This window comes from Gopherus flavomarginatus, chromosome 2 (assembly GCF_025201925.1).
Source record: "Gopherus flavomarginatus isolate rGopFla2 chromosome 2, rGopFla2.mat.asm, whole genome shotgun sequence".
In the NCBI taxonomy this organism is placed as follows: Eukaryota; Metazoa; Chordata; order Testudines; family Testudinidae; genus Gopherus; species Gopherus flavomarginatus.
The window spans coordinates 47,032,092-47,052,317 of NC_066618.1; the positions used below are offsets into that span (position 1 = coordinate 47,032,092).

General features: G+C 40.7%; 1 protein-coding gene across 3 annotated transcripts in view; it reads left to right on the forward strand.

Annotated features, from left to right (window-relative positions):
• Positions 1-13,005: 13,005 nt before the first annotated feature.
• AKAP9 (A-kinase anchoring protein 9) overlaps positions 13,006-20,226 on the forward strand; it is a 205,219-nt gene continuing 197,998 nt past the window's right edge. For all 3 annotated transcript variants that reach the window (XM_050939487.1, XM_050939488.1, XM_050939489.1), the window contains exon 1: positions 13,006-13,191. In XM_050939487.1, coding sequence (XP_050795444.1) covers positions 13,144-13,191 — 48 coding nt within the window. In that variant the 5' untranslated portion in view covers positions 13,006-13,143. The remainder of the gene's footprint in view (positions 13,192-20,226) is intronic.

Genomic DNA, 20,226 nt, shown 5'->3' on the forward strand with positions numbered 1-20,226 from the left:
ACTGCTTGGCCCTGACCCACCCAGCTCTTGTCCTATTCATCCCCCTACAGCTGCTGGCCAGTGGCAGTGGAGGGAGCACCCATGAAGCTTCATAGAGTGCAGGGGATGTGCATCCCATTTACAGGCCACACACACACACACACACACACACACACACACACACACACACACACCCTGCAGATGACCCATTCTGGTTCTTCTGCATCTGGAATTATTTGTACCTGAGGAGGTGTGGCATGATTTGCTCCTAAGTACCAAAGCTAAGCCACGTATACTTAACCATACCTACCAGTTCTTATGGGACTAATAGAGATGGCATGTCAAGCCTTATCCTTTAAATGTAATAAAACTGGAAAACACAGAGCTTCCCCTCCACCCCCCACTGCTTTAGGACTAATTCAATTCTCTGACATATTTGGGGACATTCTAACACATGACAGTCTCCACCATTTTAGCACCTACCAAATTTACTACAAGAGTCACAGTTCTAGGAACTCTGGCTTTTCTGGATTTCACTGCCATGGTATCAATTCTGGGTCATGCAATCTCTCTTCTCACCAGTGCCATATTTCAGGGAAGGCGACCCAGGTGACCACCTGGGGTGCTGGGCTTAGGAAGTGTCAATCTCAGGGTGCTGTTTTTGTTGTTAGCAACAAAAAGGAAAATAACATGTTTGAAGTAAAATGTTTCAGTTATTCCATATGTGGATTCATTTTTCATTAATCTCCAAAAATTTTCTGGACCTTTGTAGAATCTCGTGGAATCTTTAAATAGTATTCAGAAGTTTAACAAATAGAGGGGGACACCGAGGATGCTCCTAGCCTGGGGTTCCATTTGGTTTAGGGCCAGCCCTGCTTCTCACATTCTGCTGTGGACACTTTAAACTGCCAGGAAGCATGGTCTGCATACATTTGGAGGGAGGCAGAGGGCACTGGCAGGTTTTTATTCTAGCCAACTGGTACATTCCCCCAAAACTGTTAGGAAATGTGGATATTGTCATAAAGGTTATAAAGGTTTCACACTGTAACTGAGGTTTTATATTCCATTTAAAACAAATAATGATCATAGAGATAAAATACAAAAGGAGGCAATCTTATACCTACACACACAATAAGTATAAAAGAATCTTATTCTGAATATTTAAAGGAAGTTGGGACAGTTGTATACACTTCAGACATACAGTAACATGTACGTGTACTATAATACTTTTATATATAACAACCGATCTGTGATACAAGTAGAATTTTTGTACATAACTGAATTAGGAAATGTAAATCAGGTGCTCCAGGAACACTTAATTATCTGCATTAGCTGCAGGATTACTTAAATTACCTCCCTGATATATTATACTTCAGAATAAATTATTCATCCTACCAAACTTGCTACACTGCAGGGGGTCTTGATCTTCTTTTCAGCTACAGCATTTATACCAAAGAAGTGATCAGCTCAGCAAACCTAAAATATTTGTCTCTTTAATTAAAAGATAAGGAATAATAATCAAATATGTCCAAAAAGAGATATGTAGAGTTTACAATCTGTCAAACTATAAGCTGTACAACTCCAGGATCCAGAAAACAACAACACTGTACTTCAGGGGGTATGTATTACTGCACTATTACAAGAGATCTGTGCATCATTCCATTTGTCTGTCAGTGATTAATATCTTTACAACAGGAGATAAATATGTTGGGTGTTCAGAATATAAGTAAAGCGCTTATGTGTATGTTTTTGCAGATGCATATTTGAGGCATGGAGCGAGCATGCTTGTATGCCTGTATGTATGATTTTGTGAACACGTGTATATATAGCATGTGAATGTGCAGGTGCTGTTATCTCTGTATAGCTCCGCATTTGGTGTGTATATTTTCTGATGCATTTTGGAACACATTATAAAAGGGCTCAGCAAAATGTATTTAGATTTACAGAGTATTAATATTTAATAATGAATAAAAGTAGACATACAATGGAGGGACCTATACAATGTTTTAATTGTGTATACGTCACATGAACATGGCTAATTTACAAGGCCTACAATTAACATATAAAAATCCACACTTTATTTTAGCTGACTTTCCAAAAGTTGTTTCTCTCCTCACTGCCCATATTGCTTCTCATATTGCTTTTTTAATTAATTATAAATAAGTGGATAAACACAAAACAATTATTATGTCCACATCAGACCTTGAGCAATCTCTATAATAATTACCTAGGCCCTGATCCTCAAAGATATTTAGGCTTCTAACTTCCATTGATTTCAAGTTAGGGGCCTAAATAACTTTGTGGACCTGATCCTAACCCCAGTTTGTAACTTTTTCCTTTCAACATGATTCTTAAGAAAAGGTTCTGCTCTGTCCTTTCTTTAAATCCCCAAACACTGTTCCATGTCCCATCCACTCAGCTTCCCCACCTGCACCTTTACCACCAACCATCCACTTACTTATTCTGCAATTGCATTTTGTTACCGCTTACCTTTGAAGGGGACCCCAGAATACTGTGCAGCAATATCTCATAACAGAAACTCTATTTCAGTAAAGATTGGGGGTGGGGACATAAGTGTCCAAAGAAGATGTTTACACTATTACCTAAAACACGTCCCTGCTGCAACCACGGTGACAGAGCAGCCCACAGCATTCTGAGATACTCTAGTACAAAGCAAAACTCACCTCAGCTGCAGAGCAGATAGTAATGGATACCTAGGGATGCTGGAGCAGAACTGTTGTAGTAGACTGTGGCGAGGGCTAAGGTGAGGTATTCATCAAGTTAACCCTTCATTCTTTCTATCTCTTCTTATCAAAGTGGAGATGAGTAATTACTTTCTTATAGGCATGATTACAGCTAAATACTGGTGGTCCTATCGTGCTCTCATTGAAATATAATTATAAAATTCTCACTGGCATCAGTGAAAGCAGAAGCAGGCATTTTTCAAATAATGCCTTGGATACAGTAATTCTCAAATGTAGGTACCACTTTTGTTTTAATATAATTTCATAGAATTAATTCACAGTTCTATTCACAATCCATTCTCCTGTCACGTAGGTCTGTACAGCAGATCCCAGGGCCACAGTAGAAGGGTTGGACTGCAAGCATCAGCGGCACTCTGTCCTCCATGTAATTCTGAACAGATATAGCCAAGTGAAAGCTTACATTTTCAACTCTCTTTAACCCAAAATGACAGGATCATTATACTGGGTGGCAGGAAAAAGTTCTGATCTCTATTTTGCAGAGAGGAGGTTGTCCTTATAAGGCAGTGGGCTCTAAGACTGTAATGAGGTTCATGTAGCTTTCCACTTCAATATGAATTTACTTTTTGATACAGCCCAATTATAGTTGGATAGCCTCATTACTATTTAGCAGTACTGTATAGTAGCAAGCTATCTATTTATCCGAATACTTTATATCCTAGTCACAGTAGTATCTGAGCTCTTTAGCTTTAGGCTTAAGTGATGTATTCATCTGCTTAGGCCCCTAAAGTTCCAGAACTTCTGCACCCCATTCACGCATCTGATTTGCCAGCATAAGCCCCATCCCCAGTTCTGGTTACCCATCTGACTCCGACTTCACCAGGTTGTGGCAGAGGCTGAATTCCCTAACGACCCTCTCCAGGTCCCTAGCTGGAAAGTGGTGCTTCAGTTCTATCTTATAACTTCCCCATTCCTTAAGGGGGCATTAATAGAGGAACCAGGCAAAGTCTCACAACTAAGTGAATGGGAAAATAAGGGCAGCAAAACGAGGCAGCTAAGAGGGAGGGTTTAATTGTTCTACAAATGTGGAGCGATTTTGACATAAGTGGAGAAGAACCTGAATAGAACCTGCACTGTTGCTTTGGACAGAGCCTCTCAACACCTAGAGCCATCCTTGTTATTCAAAGTTAATTCAGTGCAGCAGTTATAAACATTAATTTCCAAATGTAAACAACTATATTGTATGCAGAGTTGAGCCCAAACAAAAACTCCATTCCCTCATATTTTGAGGAATTTCAGATCCAGATCTTAATGTTGGGGCTTAAGCCCATTTATAATTGTATTTATGCTAATGTTTGAAATAAAAACTTACTTGTTTATGGTATGTGAGCTTTATGGAGATTAGAAAATGAACGAAGATGTTTAAATATTTATGGCTTTTGGGCTGGCCCTTAATCAAGTAGCATGTTAGGTGAGCCAGTATTGGTCACCCTCTCCAAATAGATTATTGGAGATAAGTATCACCTATAGCTCCAACCCTCAAACCTTAAGTGGCTAACCAAGTTGCGCCCCAAAGCCAAGTGGCCATATATGAGTTTGTAGAATGGGAATTTTATATAACTAAAAAGAGCTACAATCTCTGTAGATTCCTTAGAATTTAATAAAATGCTCTACTACAACCCCCGTTTAGCATTGGTTTCCAAGGTGTAGAGAAATGGTGGAATTATAAGTGCTATTCCTTTAAAAAATATTTTGTCCAATTGTCATTGCGAGTGTGCACACAATTTGTGGGCCTAATTTTCATCTCACGCTCGTATCAATAGGAGTTACTCCACTGGAGTTACACAGATGTAAAACTGGTATAAGCAGGAGGAAAATGAGACCCATTAGCCCTTATTAAGCGACTTTATGGGTGAATGATGATGGGACTTTGGGGGCATCTATCTTCTAAATTGGATATTCTGATTGAGAAATTACTGTCACAGTCTAATGTATGTGTGAAATCTTATTGACACCTAGCAGCTAGTTCAGTGACATTTGAAACTGTCAGCCCAGGAGGAATGCTGTTTGGCACAGAGAAAATGACTTGCTTCTCCCCTAGGTTATGATTGAGAGCCCAGTGAAGTCCATGAAAACATATTCCATTTTCTACAGTCTTTGAATCAGAGAGGTTTTGTTTGTTTTTACTGATTTCAGATTATACCTTTACATTGTATAAAGAAATCTTTTCTTGATTTAGTTTTTTATTCCACTGTCCCCTTGTGACAATCAGGGTCCAGTACCCCTCCCTGGGGGAGAACAGGGAGTTTGAACCCCAAAGAATAAGCTGATTAAATGCTCTAAATTTAATGATGATTATGAGATATGTATACAGACTTTGCCCATTTTTTACAGATTCAGACTGTATAAAAGAATATTTAACTGACTTTGAAAGAATATTCCAGGCCATTGGCATCCCTAGTTTATTTTATTTCATTTATTAGCTGCCATAACATATGTTTCCCACATATTAAAGTTCAGAAAATTCTATTGCAATTTAAAGTCTTTCCATGCATCAAGTGCTAGGAAAGGATATTGCAAAGATATTTGTAATTCCCTTCCTTACTGGCTAAACTTCAGGACACAATTCAGTGTGTTTATAATGTGAATTTGAGTATTCATATAAACCTTAGCAGATCACTTTGAACTTTTCTGGAAAATTGAACTCCCCTAGTAATGATAAGAAAACCTCTTCAGGTTTAGTTTAGCATGGATGTACAATTGGGCTAGAAGATTTGTGGCAAAGAGTCCTGGTCAGTAATACCATGCAAATTGTTTTTCTCTTGCCATTTGAGTTGTGCTGGTTCTGGTCTTGATTAGAAAATTGAAGTGAAAAGAAACAAACTCCAAAAAAAACAATTTATCCCTTTGATTCAAATTCTTATACTTTGCAGTTCAAAACCTCTGTTCTCCTCTGGGGGTGTCTGGACCCTAATTGTCACAGTAGGAATTCCTGAGTTTTAATCCCACTTCTTTTACTGACTCCATATTTTGTTCTGTACTGAACTATTCCTAAAAATACCTCACTCTTTCTATAGCTTCTCCAGTGGTGGCAAAAGGCAAGCACTAATGTAGACTGCTTCCTACAAACATTTTTACCAGTATTTTGTTTACCCCTGCTCAGAGCAGGTCTGGATGATATGGTGGTAAAGATGTTGGGCCCATATCCACAAAGAGGTGTAGGTGCTACTGCTATCCACAAAACCCCTGTTCAGTTGTTGCCTAAACTCATTCAATGCCTAAATTTTTCACTATAAATGTTCCCTAAGTGTCTATATTTCTGCCTCTGGGTATAAGAATTACTGCTTCAGGTGGGGTTCTGGACTATCATGCCTCAAACTAGCCATCATGCCTCAAACCAGGTGAAGATAGGCAGGGCAACACCTATCTTGCATGCTAGGTCTGATCTAGTAGGAATGGTCAGAGCACACCTAATTCCACACCAAATGGAGGCAGCATTCTTTATAACCTTTAGATCAGTGGTTACTCCCCCAGGATGTGGGAGACCCTGATTCAATTCCCCACTCTGTTTGATGAGATGGGATTTGAACAGGGGTTTCCTACCTCTCAGGTGAGAGCCCTATCTACTTAGGACACACCCCTCTCCTCAGCATCTGTAGTTGGCTAGTTTAAGTAGGTCCCCTCCCAGCATGTTGGTTTTTGGGGATGCCATTCTCAGGCAGCTCTCTCTCTCATGCAAAGTATAGGGAGCCTAGGAACCTAACCTAAGGTTTCTGGCTTCCACTTAAGCATCATACAGGTATGTCTACACTGCAATAAAATATCTCTGGCTGGCCCATGTCAGCTGATTGGGCTTATGGGGTTCAGGCTGTTGGGCTATAACATTTCAGTGTAGCTGTTCAGGTTTGGGATGAAGCCGGGGCTCCAGGACCCCATGAAGGGGGAAGGTCTGAGAACCCAGAGCATGAATCCCTACACCGTAATGTTCTAGCCCTGCAGCCCAAGCACTCTGAGCCCGAGTCATCTGATTTGAGCCAGCCATGAGTGTTTTATTGCAGTGTAGATATACCCAAGATGCTTAAAAGTTAGGCATTGTAATGCCTAAGATCCTTTGTGAATCTAGGCCAAGATGGCCAATCTACAGTAGGACACCCATCACTGCTGGTGCCAGTGGAGCTGCTCCAGTGCTAGACTAATAATGGAAATGTTTTTTAAAAATTGACAGTGCAGTCAAGATTTCACTGACTTCCATGGGAACTGGATTGGGGTCAAAGAGGATTTATCGTTCATAGTACTCATCCTTATTGCACAGGTATCTGGAGCGACTGTTTACAGCTTAGTTAAAACATGCAGAACTTAAATATAACATTTAAAAAACACAAACATTTCTTGGCAATGAATGTTATTAAAAAGGGATCAGCAGGATTGAAAATTTAATGCCTTGACAGAGGTGTTAGATATTAACTTTAATCAATATGAGTTTCATGTATGCTGTATTATTTAAATGGTTCCCTTAGTAGTCAGTATAAACTATTTCATTGGTATGCACATCAGTGCTCTCTGCATCCTCTCTTTGTACTCTTAAGCAATAGAATCTCATTAGCTGCTAGTGCATACAATGATGAATTTCCTGAAGTGGTAATTGATAGTCAAAGAGGCAGAGACAATATACAGTTGTTTCTTTAGAAGATATAGTCGTGCAAATCAGTTGCATTAGTTAATGTTATTGGATGTTACTAGCGATCTATTGAAGCTAAGAACATTCTTGTAAAGAATATAGAAATCAGACAGTCTGGGAATATGATTAAATTAAAAATCCTTTCTGTAAGACATTTTCTGTGGAAATAGTTTGACGTGTGTATGTGTATGAGAGAGAGGGAGAGGAGAGAGAGAGGGAGATCTTGCCTATGTTTTTTCTCTCCCACAGAAAAATATGTATATTTTAGGAATAAAATTTGTTTGGTACATGTGATTTTCAACTCTAAAATAAATTACAGAATGGCTTCTCCCTCAGATTATTCCCTACAACACTGAATTATGATGCTTCATGTGTTGGATAATTTAAATTACAATATAGAAAATAGTGTTCTTCCTTATGCAGTAAAATATCAGCAATTTTAACATTAAAATATTTTTAAACATCCTGTTTGGTGATAAACAATATATCCGACTGCTACATTTGGAAACTGAACATTCTTTTAAAATTATATCTTATTTCAAATTAAAAAATGTAAATAAGCTTTAATGAAAACATGTATGCATACAAACTGATAGGAAATATATTTGTGTTCATATAGAATGGTTGCATGTTAAATTGACAAGGCTTGCATTATGTTTAAGAAAATTTATATTTTAAGACACACAAATGCATACATTTTGTAAGAAATGTTTGTGTTAATGAATATCCCACTCATTTTCCTGCTTCAACAAAAGTAAAACTGAGAGAACATATAAGAACATAAGAATGGCCGTACCGGGTCAGACCAAAGGTCCATCTAGCCAAGTATCTGTCTACTGACAGTGGCCAATGCCAGGTGCCCCAGAGAGAGTGAAGCAAACAGGCAATGATCAAGCGATCTCTCTCCTGCCATCCATCTCCATCTTCTGATGAACAGAGGCTAGGGACACCATTCTTTACCCTTCCTGGCTAATAGCCATTTATGGACTTAGCCACCATGAATTTATCCAGTTCCCTTTTAAACATTGTTATAGTCCCAGCCTTTACAACCTCCTCAGGTAAGGAGTTCCACAAGTTGACTGTGCGCTGTGTGAAGAAGAACTTCCTTTTATTTGTTTTAAACCTGCTACCTATTAATTTCATTTGGTGACCCCTAGTTCTTGTATTATGGGAATAAGTAAATAACTTTTCCTTATCCACTTTCTCCACATCACTCATGATTTTATATACCTCTATCATATCCCCCCTTAGTCTCCTCTTTTACAAGCTAAAGAGGCCTAGCCTCTTTAATCTTTCCTCGTATGGGACCCTCTCCAAACCCCTAATCATTTTAGTTGCCCTTTTCTGGACCTTTTCTAGTGCTAGAATATCTTTTTTGAGGTGAGATCACATCTGAACACAGTATTCGAGATGTGGGCGTACCATGGATTTATATAAAGGCAATAATATATTCTCAGTCTTATTCTCTATCCCTTTTAATGATTCCTAACATCCTGTTTGCTTTTTTGATCGCCTCTGCGCACTGCGTGGACATCTTCAGAAAACTATCCACGATGACGCCAAGATCTTTTTCCTGACTCGTTGTAGCTAAATTAGCCCCCATCATATTGTATGTATAGTTGGGGTTATTTTTTCCAATGTGCATTATTTTACATTTATCCACATTAAATTTCATTTGCCATTTTGTTGCCCAATCACTTAGTTTTGTGAGATCTTTTTGAAGCTTTTCACAATCTGCTTTGATCTTAACTATCTTGAGTAGTTTAGTATCATCTGCAAACTTTGCCACCTCACTATTTACCCCTTTCTCCAGATCATTTATGAATAAATTCAATAGAATTGGTCCTAGGACTGACTCTTGGGGAACACCACTAGTTACCCCTCTCCATTCTGAGAATTTACCATTAATTCCTACCCTTTGTTCCCTGTCTTTTAACCAGTTCTCAGTCCATGAAAGGACCTTCCCTTTTATCCCATGACAGCTTAATTTACATAAGAGCCTTTGGTGAGGGACCTTGTCAAAGGCTTTCTGGAAATCTAAGTACACTATGTCCACTGAATCCCCCTTGTCCACATTTTTGTTGACCCCTTCAAAGAACTCTAATAGATTAGTAAGACATGATTTCCCTTTACAGAAACCATGTTGACTATTGCTCAACAGTTTATGTTTTTCTCTGTGTCTGACAATTTTATTCTTAACTATTGTTTCGACTAATTTGCCCGGTACTGACGTTAGACTTACTGGTCTGTAATTGCCGGGATCATCTCTAGAGCCCTTTTTAAATATTGGCGTTACATTAACTAACTTCCAGTCACTGGGTACCAAAGTCAATTTAAAGGACAGGTTACAAACCTTAGTTAATAGTTCCGCAACTTCACATTTGAGTTCTTTCAGAACTCTTGGGTGAATGCCATCTGGTCCCAGTGACTTGTTAATGTTGAGTTGATCAATTAATTCCAAAACCTCCTCTAGTGACACTTCAATCTGTGACAGTTCCTCAGATTTGTCACCTACAAAAGCCGGCTCAGGTTTGGGAATCTACCTAACATCCTCAGCCATGAAGACTGACGCAAAGAATCCATTTAGTTTCTCCGCAATGACTTTATCGTCTTTAAGCGCTCCTTTTGTATTTCGATAGTCAAGGGGCCCCACTGGTTGTTTAGCAGGTTTCCTGCTTCTGATGTACTTAAAAAACATTTTGTTATTACCTTTGGAGTTTTTGGCTAGCCGTTCTTCAAACTCCTCTTTGGCTTTTCTTATTACACTCTTGCACTTAAGCTGGCAGTGTTTGTGTTCCTTTCTATTTGCCTCACTAGGATTTGACTTCCACTTTTTAAAGGAAGTCTTTTTATCTCTCACTGCTTATTTTACATGATTGTTAAGCCATGGTGGCTCTTTTTTAGCTCTTTTACTGTGTTTCTTAATTTGGGGTATACATTGAAGTTAGGCCTCTATTATGGTGTCTTTAAAAAAGGCCCATGCAACTTGCAGGGATTTCACTTTAGTCACTGTACCTTTTAACTTTTGTTTAACTAACCCCCTCATTTTTGTATAGTTCCCTCTTCTGAAATTAAATGCCACAGTGTTGGGCTGTTGAGGTGTTCTTCCCCCCACAGGGATGTTGAATGCTATTGTATTATGGTCACTATTTCCAAGCGGTCCTGCTATAGTTACCTCTTGGACCAGCTCCTGCGCTCCACTCAGGATTAAATCTAGAGTTGCCTCTCCCCTTGTGGGTTCCCGTACCAGCTGCTCCATGAAGCAGTCATTTAAAGTATTGAGAAATTTTATCTCTACATTTTGTCCTGAAGTGAAATGTTCCCAGTCAATATGGGGATAATTGAAATCCCCCACTATTATTGGGTTCTTAATTTTGATAGCCTAATTTCCCTTAGCATTTCATCATCACTATTACTGTCCTGGTCAAGTGGTCAATAATAGATCCCTAATGTTATATTTTTATTAGAGCATGAAATTTCTATCCATAGCGATTCTATGGAACATGTGGATTCGCTTAAGATTTTTACTTCATTTGAATCTACATTTTCTTTCACATATACTGCCACTCCTCCCCCTGCACGACCTGTTCTGTCCTTCCGATATATTTTGTACCCCAGAATGATTGTGTCCCATTGATTGCTCTCAGTCCACCAGGTTTCTGTGATGCCTATTATATCAATATCCTCCTTTATCACAAGGCACTCTAGTTCACCCATCTTATTATTTAGACTTCTAGCATTTGTGTACAAGCACTTTAAAAACCTTTCCCTGTTTATTTGTCTGCCCTTTTGGGATGTGCCAGATTCTTTATGTGACTGTTTATCATCTGATCCGGCCCTTATATTATCCTCTTCCGTCCTCTTATAGTCCTTCCTGACTATAACCTGGAGATTCACTATCATCAGACTCTCCCCTAAGAGAAGTCTGTGTCCGATCCACATGCTCCTCTGCAGCAGTCGGCTTTCCCCCATCTCCTAGTTTAAAAACTGCTCTACAACCTTTTTAATGTTTAGTGCCAGCAGTCCAGTTCCACTTTGGTTTAGGTGGAGCCCATCTCTCCTGTATAGGCTCCCCCCATCCCAAAAGTTTCCCCAGTTCCTAATGAACGTAAACCCCTCCTCTCTACACCATCGTCTCATCCATGCATTGAGACTCTGAAGCTCTGCCTGCCTACCTGGCCCTCCGCGTGGAACTGAGAGCATTTCTGAGAATGCCACCATAGAGGTCCTGGATTTCAGTCTCTTCCCTAGCAGCCTAAATCTGGCTTCCAGGACATCTCTCCTACCCTTTCTTATGTCATTGGTACCTACATGTACCATGAACACCAGCTCCTCCCCAGCACCACACATAAGTCTGTCTAGATGCCTCGAGAGATCCGCAAACTTCGCACCAGGCAGGCAAGTCACCATACGGTTCTCCTGGTCATCACAAACCTAGCTTCTGGACAACAGAAAGGAAAAGCATGCTATTTGCATATTCAGAGCCACAGTGTAATGCAAATGTATTATTAGTGACCACAGCATACTGCTTAATCTTGAATGATCAGGTACTGATGTGCCCCTGACATTTCACTAATACATGTTAATTAAACATCATGATCCTTAACCAAACAAAAGCTATTAAAACTTCTGATGCATGAAATATACACGTTATGAAATGCAGACATGGGGCCTAATCTTACAAAATACTGTGCATCACCCTCCCATGGTACCTAATGCACAAACACCTTGCAGACTTGATTTTTATGATTTCCAGGACTAAAATGCATAGGACATCCAGGCAGTTTGCAATGTAATGCGCTCTGATCATTGGATCAACTTCAGCAATAGGTAACAAGGCAAGGAAACATTTCTTTTTAAAGAAAACATTTAGATAAAACAATGTTGCACACATGAATACTGTAGCAGCATTCAGTTTGCAAGTGTTTAGTCTTAATAAAAAATGTACTTATTACTTCACATTTTTAAAATTACAACTATGGACACCCTTCAGTGGGGGAAGGACAGTGTGTCATAGGGTGAGTGACTGGGGAGGGCTAGGTGTCTGTTAGGGGAGTAGGGGTGTATCGCCTCAGGTAAATGTGAGGGGAAGGTGCAGGGATCTAGGGACTGGGACAGGGCGGGGATTTTCAATAAGGCCAGTCTGTGACTGGGGAGGGGGGGGGGTCTCGGGGGAAGTGGGTGGATCCCCTCGCAGATTGGGGGGGAAGAGCAGGTATCTCGGGGGTTTGGATCCACGCAGATTGGGGGAAAGGGGCAGGTATCTCGGGGGATGTGTGGATCCACGCAGACTGGGGGAAAGGGGCAGGTATCTCGGGGGGTGTGTGGATCCCCGCAGACTGGGGGAAAGGGGCAGGTATCTCGGGGGGTGTGTGGATCCCCGCAGACTGGGGGAAAGGGGCAGGTATCTCGGGGGGTGGATCCCCGCAGATTGGGGGAGGGGCAAGTATCTTGGAGTGTGTGTGGATCCCCGCAGATTAGGGGGCAAGGGGCTCAAAAAGGGGGAGGCGGATCCCCCTGGTAAGTACCGGGGGGGGGGGCGCAGGGTCGTCACGCCTTCTCCCTCGGCTCCCACTGCCCGGCGGCCCGCGGGGCTCTCGGCCAGGTGCGGAGCAGCGGGGCTCGGCGAGGAGGCGGCGGCGCGGACGTCACTGTTCCCGGCCGCGCGTGTTTACGTGGAGCTGAAGATGGCGGCGCCGGTGGAGCAGCGGCGGAGGCTACTGTCGCTGTAGCGGGGCCGGCTGGCGGCGGCGGTAACGCGTCTGCTCTCTGCGCGCAGGGGCCATGGAGGACGAGGAGAGACAGAAGAAACTAGAGGCCGGGAAAGCCAAGGTAGGAGGAGAGACTGTGGCGGCTGGCGGAGGGGAGAGGAGCAGGGGGGGAGAGCTGAGGGGAGGGGGAAGGACGGGGACGGGGGAAGCTGAGGGGGGGAACGGGGGAAGTTGGGGATGGGAGGGGGGACGGGGAGGCTAAGGGGGGTACGAGGGAAGCTGGGGGTGGATGGGGACGGGGGAAGCTGAGGGGGAGGCTAAGGGGCGTACGGGGGGAGCTGGGGTGGATGGGGGGAAGCTGTGGGGGGGCGGGGTTGTTGGGAGGAGAGGATGGGGGAAGCCATGGAGGGGAACCAAATTCTCTGTTGAGTAGCCTGGGGTGAGCGCACCCCGAAGTGTAGGAAGAACTCTTACTTTCACCGGTATCCAGTGTGCTGTGTCCCTGATAAAGGGGGGTGCAGTCATCATGTGGTTTGTGTAGGCGATGGGATACTCTCCTTTATAGCAGTGGCCTCCAGAGCAGGTTTTCTTCCAATCTGTATGATTGGCTTGTGACAGCTGTTGGTGGACGGCCATGACTTGCAAGTGCCACCGGTGCCAGTAGTTAAACACTGAAAGTTAATGGCATTTCTGTGAGTGAAACTCTTTGTGTGCTGCTGTCTTCTGTGAATGTGTATAGCTTTAATGGTCTGGATAAAATACTTTAAAGTCACTTCAGTTTAGCAAAAGGAGATTTGGTGGTGAGGAAAATGCAGTTTGCAACATACTGTTAACCTGATGCACAAATTGCTGTTTGCATTTAAAAAAAATGCAGTGTAAACATTTATGGAGATAACTGTTTTTCATTTTGAAGGACATCTTGTCTTCAGTGAGCTATAATACTGCAAAGTAACCTTACAATGTAGTGTGTTTGATGCCTTATTTCCCAAACTATTCCCATAATCAGCTGTTTATTGATAATTTAAATGTATTTAAACAAATCACCTTTAGAATATATCTGTAAAAGAATACGTTGGCTGAACTATAATGACCTTATTCCTAGAGTAAGGGAAGCTCACAAATGATCAGTGAGAGAAGACTTAAGGGTTATCCAACCCTTAGAATAAAACACAGTAAAAGCAAAATTTAGGTTTAGTAAACCATGGCAATTGGCCTTAATTTGTCCATCTAATTGGGCAATTTACCACCAAATACTAGAATTCATAGAACATAAATTGTCAGTTCACATTGGAAAAGATAGTTTAGCAAGATCACATCATGTGTGCAGTTGGAGAACAAAGTAAATCTGTAACTACACGATAATGTCCATCTCTGTCTGTCTTGCAGAGGCTCTTCACTGAAATTGGGGTTGGAAATTCAGTTGTGCAAAGCTGAATAGGTTAAGATATGTTATCCAGAAAAGAGTTCAGTGCCTCTATTTGGTTGTTGTGACTTGTATCTTGTAAATATTATTTCTATTGGAGTAGCAACCAAAAGTCCCCAGCAGGAACAGTGTTCCATTATGCTCGGTACTGCCCTGAAGAATTTACAGTCTAAAAGGAAATTAATGAAGGGATAGGGCAAGACATCATGATGATGGCAAGTTGATGTTTATATATATATTATATACACACACACACACACATGGGGTGTGTAGGTTTGAGTGTAGGGACAAGTAACGGGAGGCAGGGAGTAGAAGAAGAAAGGGCAGGAGAGAGCCTGGGCAGCTGAGAGATTGAAGAGGTAAGAAAGTGTGAGATTCACTGGATCTTCACCCAATTGCAATACACCTAGGAGAAGGAGAAAAAAAAAGTCTAGAATCCAAGTATCAAATTGAATGGATGATATTGTCAGGAGGCTCTGAAACCCCTTAGGTCTACAAGTCCATTAGGATTCTACCCAGTTTTAATCCTTAAGATCTTTATCAAGTAGGCGAAATCCTGTACAACTAGATATTTCCCATAGATTTCCTTGCTATAAGCTATTTTAGCACTGTAATAGCATATTTTGCCAAATCTTAACATTGTGAAAATGGTTAACCTAAATGTGTAACTGGAGAAGTATCAGTGAGTAGTACTAAACTATCAGAAAAGGCCCTATTTTGTAATAAATGCTCCCCAATACAGAGTGTATGTAAATGTTATAGCCATCTTTCCATTGCTGAGGTATCAAAACAGTTTTATGGTTTTGTACTAGTTCTTCAGTGGGTATTGTATGCCAGCATTACATGATAAGCAAACAAAGATGTTTTGGTATGGCATGGCAGTGTACACTGTAAATTTATGTATTAAACTGCTCTTTTTGAAACATGGGAAAGTTTTTCAATGTAAAAATTAATAAAATTAGTCATTCTGCTTAAACTTATCAAGTAGTCATTTTGAACAACAATGAATAAAGAACAAGCACTGGCAAGTTATACTAATATTAGCTGCTAAACATGGATAACTTGTACAATTCAATTTTCTCTCTCTTAAAAATTGTATTTGAGAATCCCAGCTCACAATGTGGACATTCAGCACTTTTTTAGACCATCATATGTAGAAATGAAGTATATTAGGGGGTGGCGAACAACTAAGGACATTGCCAAATGTGTATCTTTCTTTTTGTAGCTTAATTGTTTTTATTTAAAAATTGGTGCTGTGCACACAGGAAAGAATTTGCTCTTGTAATAATAATTCAGTGAACATTTATTCTCTATTATTCATGCTGAACGCTTTTGTAAGTATTCTTTCACAGGTGTTAAAATACCTTTCCACTTTAACCTCTTTGCTCTTTAAATCGTCTTTACTTTACTCCCTCTAAAAAGTGCCATATACTCTTATGGCAATACAAAAAATTTAAAATAAATGCAAGTCTATTTTTTACCATGTTCACACTTGTGTTTATACATAGCAATTGCAATTGAAACTGGTTTCTGCTGGTTTGAAAGATTTCCTGTACATTTTTGGGAGAACAGTGGTAGACTCAATTAAATTATGAATCAGTAGAAACTTTTAAGTATAGCCACTGTGCCTATTTATAATTCTTTTTAAAAGTGCCATCAACCAGCAGACAATCTACTGTATTTGACAAGTTTCCCCCTTCTCTCCTTAGAAGAATTACCAGGTGTGCTGTGATACATAGCCTGCTGTATAACATGAATTTAGAGGGAAGCACGTTATGCACTTCAAATGCTAGGCTTTACAGGCTCTTGTTCTTGGTTGGTTCCCAGTAGACACTTGCATGCACCTACTAAATAAAGGCAGATTATTTATTAGGGCTGGCAGAAAAGAAGGGGTGCAAAGACTCTACACTGAAACCTAAGTGGTTTGTGTACAGAAGAAAGGTATAGAAAATTTCCAGGCTATTTCCCGAAGGGGCAATCATATAGGAAGTTACAAGGCTAGTATCTCAGTCTTTGTCTAGTTCCAAAGGTTCTTCAAAGTTACCTTCTTTGGGAGGGAAATCTTCTTAGCTGTTGGTTGCATAGGCTGCTGTTGGTTCTAACATTGATGCCTGTGGCATCTCCTAGTGCAGTGGTTCTCAAAATCATTTAATCGTGTCCCCTTCTTTGTGTCTATAGTACTTTACACTCCCAGCTTCTCAGCCAGCAGCTCATGCTGTCCAGTCACTCATTTCTGAAGGCAGAGCAGAGGCTGCTGACCGGGTGCTGCCCTCTAAAGGCAGCGCAGCTGTCAGCACCAGCACAGAAGTATGAGTGGCATAGTATGGTATTGCCACCCTTACTTCTCTGCTGATGGTGGTGGCGGTGCTGCCTTCAGAAATTGGTGGCTGGAGAGCAGCAGCTGTGCCAGGCACCCAGCTCTGAATGTGCACAGTAAACTCTCGCCCCCCCCAAAGCTGCTCATGCCCCCCAGAATACATTCAGCACCCCTCTTGAGGGCGCACCCTGTTTAACAACCTCTATTCTAGTGTTTGCATTAGAGAAGCCCCTCGTGTTGCCTCCTTGCTGAATTTGCGAGCTGTAGCTTTTGTTTCTCTAGGCAACAGTCTACAAGGCCTTCTGGCATCTCTAGGTGATTCTTCTCACATCATATTCTCTGGCCCAGATCCCAGGAACACTGGACAAACTGCTCTTTCCCACGTGCCGGGTCTGCCAGTTGCAATATTTACTCCTCAGTAGCAGCCTGCATCTGCTGCCTCTTTGAGTTCTCCCTTTTTCAAATGTGCTCTTTCCCCAGTTCTAGATGAGAATCTGCTGCTGGGTTCCTCTCTCCAGGTTCTATCTTTGGCCAGCTCTAAAGCAGCTGCGTATTTAGCCAGCTGCTCTCAGTGCTCCCTTACTCTCCCCACCCCTTTATTCTTTATCTGCATGTTCCAGGGATTCCTCTTCGTTGTCTTGATCACGCTGGATCACACAGTATCATCTGTTTAGCTAGATATCTTTTAGTCCTTGCCCCTACTGTTGTGAGTTGTTTCCAGTTCTTTCCATCAAGATGATGGGATGCTAATAATTAACTGGGTGGGGAGAAGTGTCTCAGACAGTTTTTGTTGTAACTATCCAGTGTTTTGTTTTGAAATACATGTGTCAAGATTCCTTCCCCACTCTGAACGTTAGGGTACAAATGTGGGGACCTGCATGGACACTTCTAAGCTTATTTACTAGCTTAGATCTGGTAACTCTGCCACCATCCAGAAATTTTAGTGTCTGGAGCACTTCCTGTCCCCCCAAAACTCTCCCCTCCCTGGGTGGCCTTGAGGGACTTCACCAATTCCCTGGTGAACACAGATCCAACCCCCTTGGATCTTAAAACAAGGAAAAATCAATCAGGTTCTTCAAAAGAAAGGTAAAAATCATTTCTGTAAAATCAGGATGGAAAATACTTTACAGGGTAATCAAATTTGTATAGCCCAGAGGAACCCCTTCAAAGGTTCAAAGTTACAGCAAGCAGAGGTAAAATCCTCTCAGCAAAAAAAGGACATTTACATGTTGAGAAAACAAAAATAAGACTAATCCGCCTTGCGTGGCTATTACTTACAATTTTGAAACATGAGAGACTGATTCAGAAAGATTTGGAGAGCCTGGATGGACGTCTGGTCCCTCTTAGTCCCAAAAGCGAACAACAACCAAAACAAAGAGCACAAACAAAGACTTCCCTCCACCAAGATTTGAAAGTATCTTGTCCCCTTATTGGTCCTCTAGTCAGGTGTCAGCCAGGTTTACTGAGCTTCTTAACCCTTTACAGGTAAAAGAGGCATTAACCCTTAACTGTCTGTTTATGACAACATGTCAAGGACATCCAGAGTTTTGGATGGGTGCCTCTTGTGTAGTTTTTAACATCTAATTCAAAATAAATGCACCCTTTTATGCTATTAATTCATAACCATCAAGACTTACTCTGACAATAATATTATAGTAACACTAATATTTTATTTCTGATAGGAAAATTCTAGTGCAGTTATTTAAAAAAAAATCCAACAACCTCCGAATACTCTGCAAAGAAATGTAATCTTTGCAATTACTCAACATCTGAACTAGTGGTTTACAATGTCAGGAAACCTCTCAGTGGAATTATATCTTTCTACAGCAGGGGTAAGGACATGGAACATGAGGGTGGGAATGATTGAAAAGGGAACCAAAGACTGATGGAAAGGGAAGCCCAGCAGCTCCCTTCTGATGTGGGGTGGACTGTGCTTTTTTCTTATGGCATTCCCCTTGATTCCCTTCTGTGACTATTATGTAGATCTGTCCTCTCCTTGACTTCACTCCAGGAAGGTTAGTGTAACTTATACCTTCTTCTAGTCCTCTCTGGATGAAAGCTAAAAGGATAGTCCTCCAATCAGTATGAAGTTTTGTAAAACTGTTCATCTTACATTAATGAAACTTTTTGGACATAAACTACCTCCCAGTGTGTTTGATCATGCTCTTGTTTTCTGTTACATTTAGGAGGAGGGATGAAGGGCAGTGGTGGCATAGTGGCAAGCTTGTTCAGTCATATTTATACTGAATTTTGCTTAGAAAATCTTTATTCCAGCTTTGGCTTTAATTCTGGATTCTCAGGGCTTTTTAAGTACTGTCTATCTTTTTTTTGTATCCAGAATGCCCTCTATTCATTGTAATGGTTGTCAGTGTCTTCTGTATATTCACAGTGCATACTTGGTCCCTTGCTTGAAAGCATGTTGTCCACGGAGATATACTCCCTAAAGTGCCTGAAGCAGTTTGATTTATTTAGTACATCTTTAAACACAGAACAAGGAACTTGCATGTCTTTGATTTATACTAGGTAATAATCGGAGCAAGTATAATGGCAAAGGTTACAATGTTAGGTCCTTTGTTGTGGAGAGCTAATGCTACTTAGCCATTTTTAGTCTGTAGGTCTGTCTGATGATGCCTTCAGAAATTCAACTGTACCAGAAAATATCTTCAACAATTTGGTTTGTGAATATTTGTTTGTGCCTGTTTCTAGTGGCTGATCATGAAGGTGGAATGTATCCAGACAAATACACTGATGTTGCCTGGTAGCCTGAACTTTGTAGTTTTGTTTCCCTACAAATTAATGATGCACAAGATAAGTTTTACTTCTGTCATCTGATCTAAGTGTATTGAGAAATTATGATTTCTTAGAATGAAGTTACAGGTTGTTCCAGTTTCCAGTTTTTTTTTTAAAAATCATTAACTTGACAGAAGCATGAAAGGATTTCATTCCACAATTCATCAGGTCAGTGTTTAAATGTAACATAAATAATTTAGTCTGAAATTGTTTAACTAGGAAAGTTTACCTCTAATGAACAATCCTTTAAATATTATTTTCTCTTCAGGGTAACTGCTGAAACTTCTTGCAATTTATTGAGGATGTGGTGAGTAGCATCCTCTCTCTTTCTTAAAACTAAATTTTGTGTGTCATTTAAAAGCTGACCTTACTGATGTATCTTGTTTTGCTTTCAGGTGCAGATTGCTCATTTTGTTTCCAACTGCTTTCAGTCAGTTGAACAAAAACATTTTTGAAGCAGAATTATACAAACATTTTCTTGCCAGTGTGCATCTTGAATCAGTTTTTTAACACAAGAAATTTTATGTAACAAAAGGCATTGCTTGTGGTAAGCATTATGTTACTGCTCTCACATTTCATGCTTTAAAAAACAAAAAACGCATGAAGATAAGGAGGTGCTCAAGTCC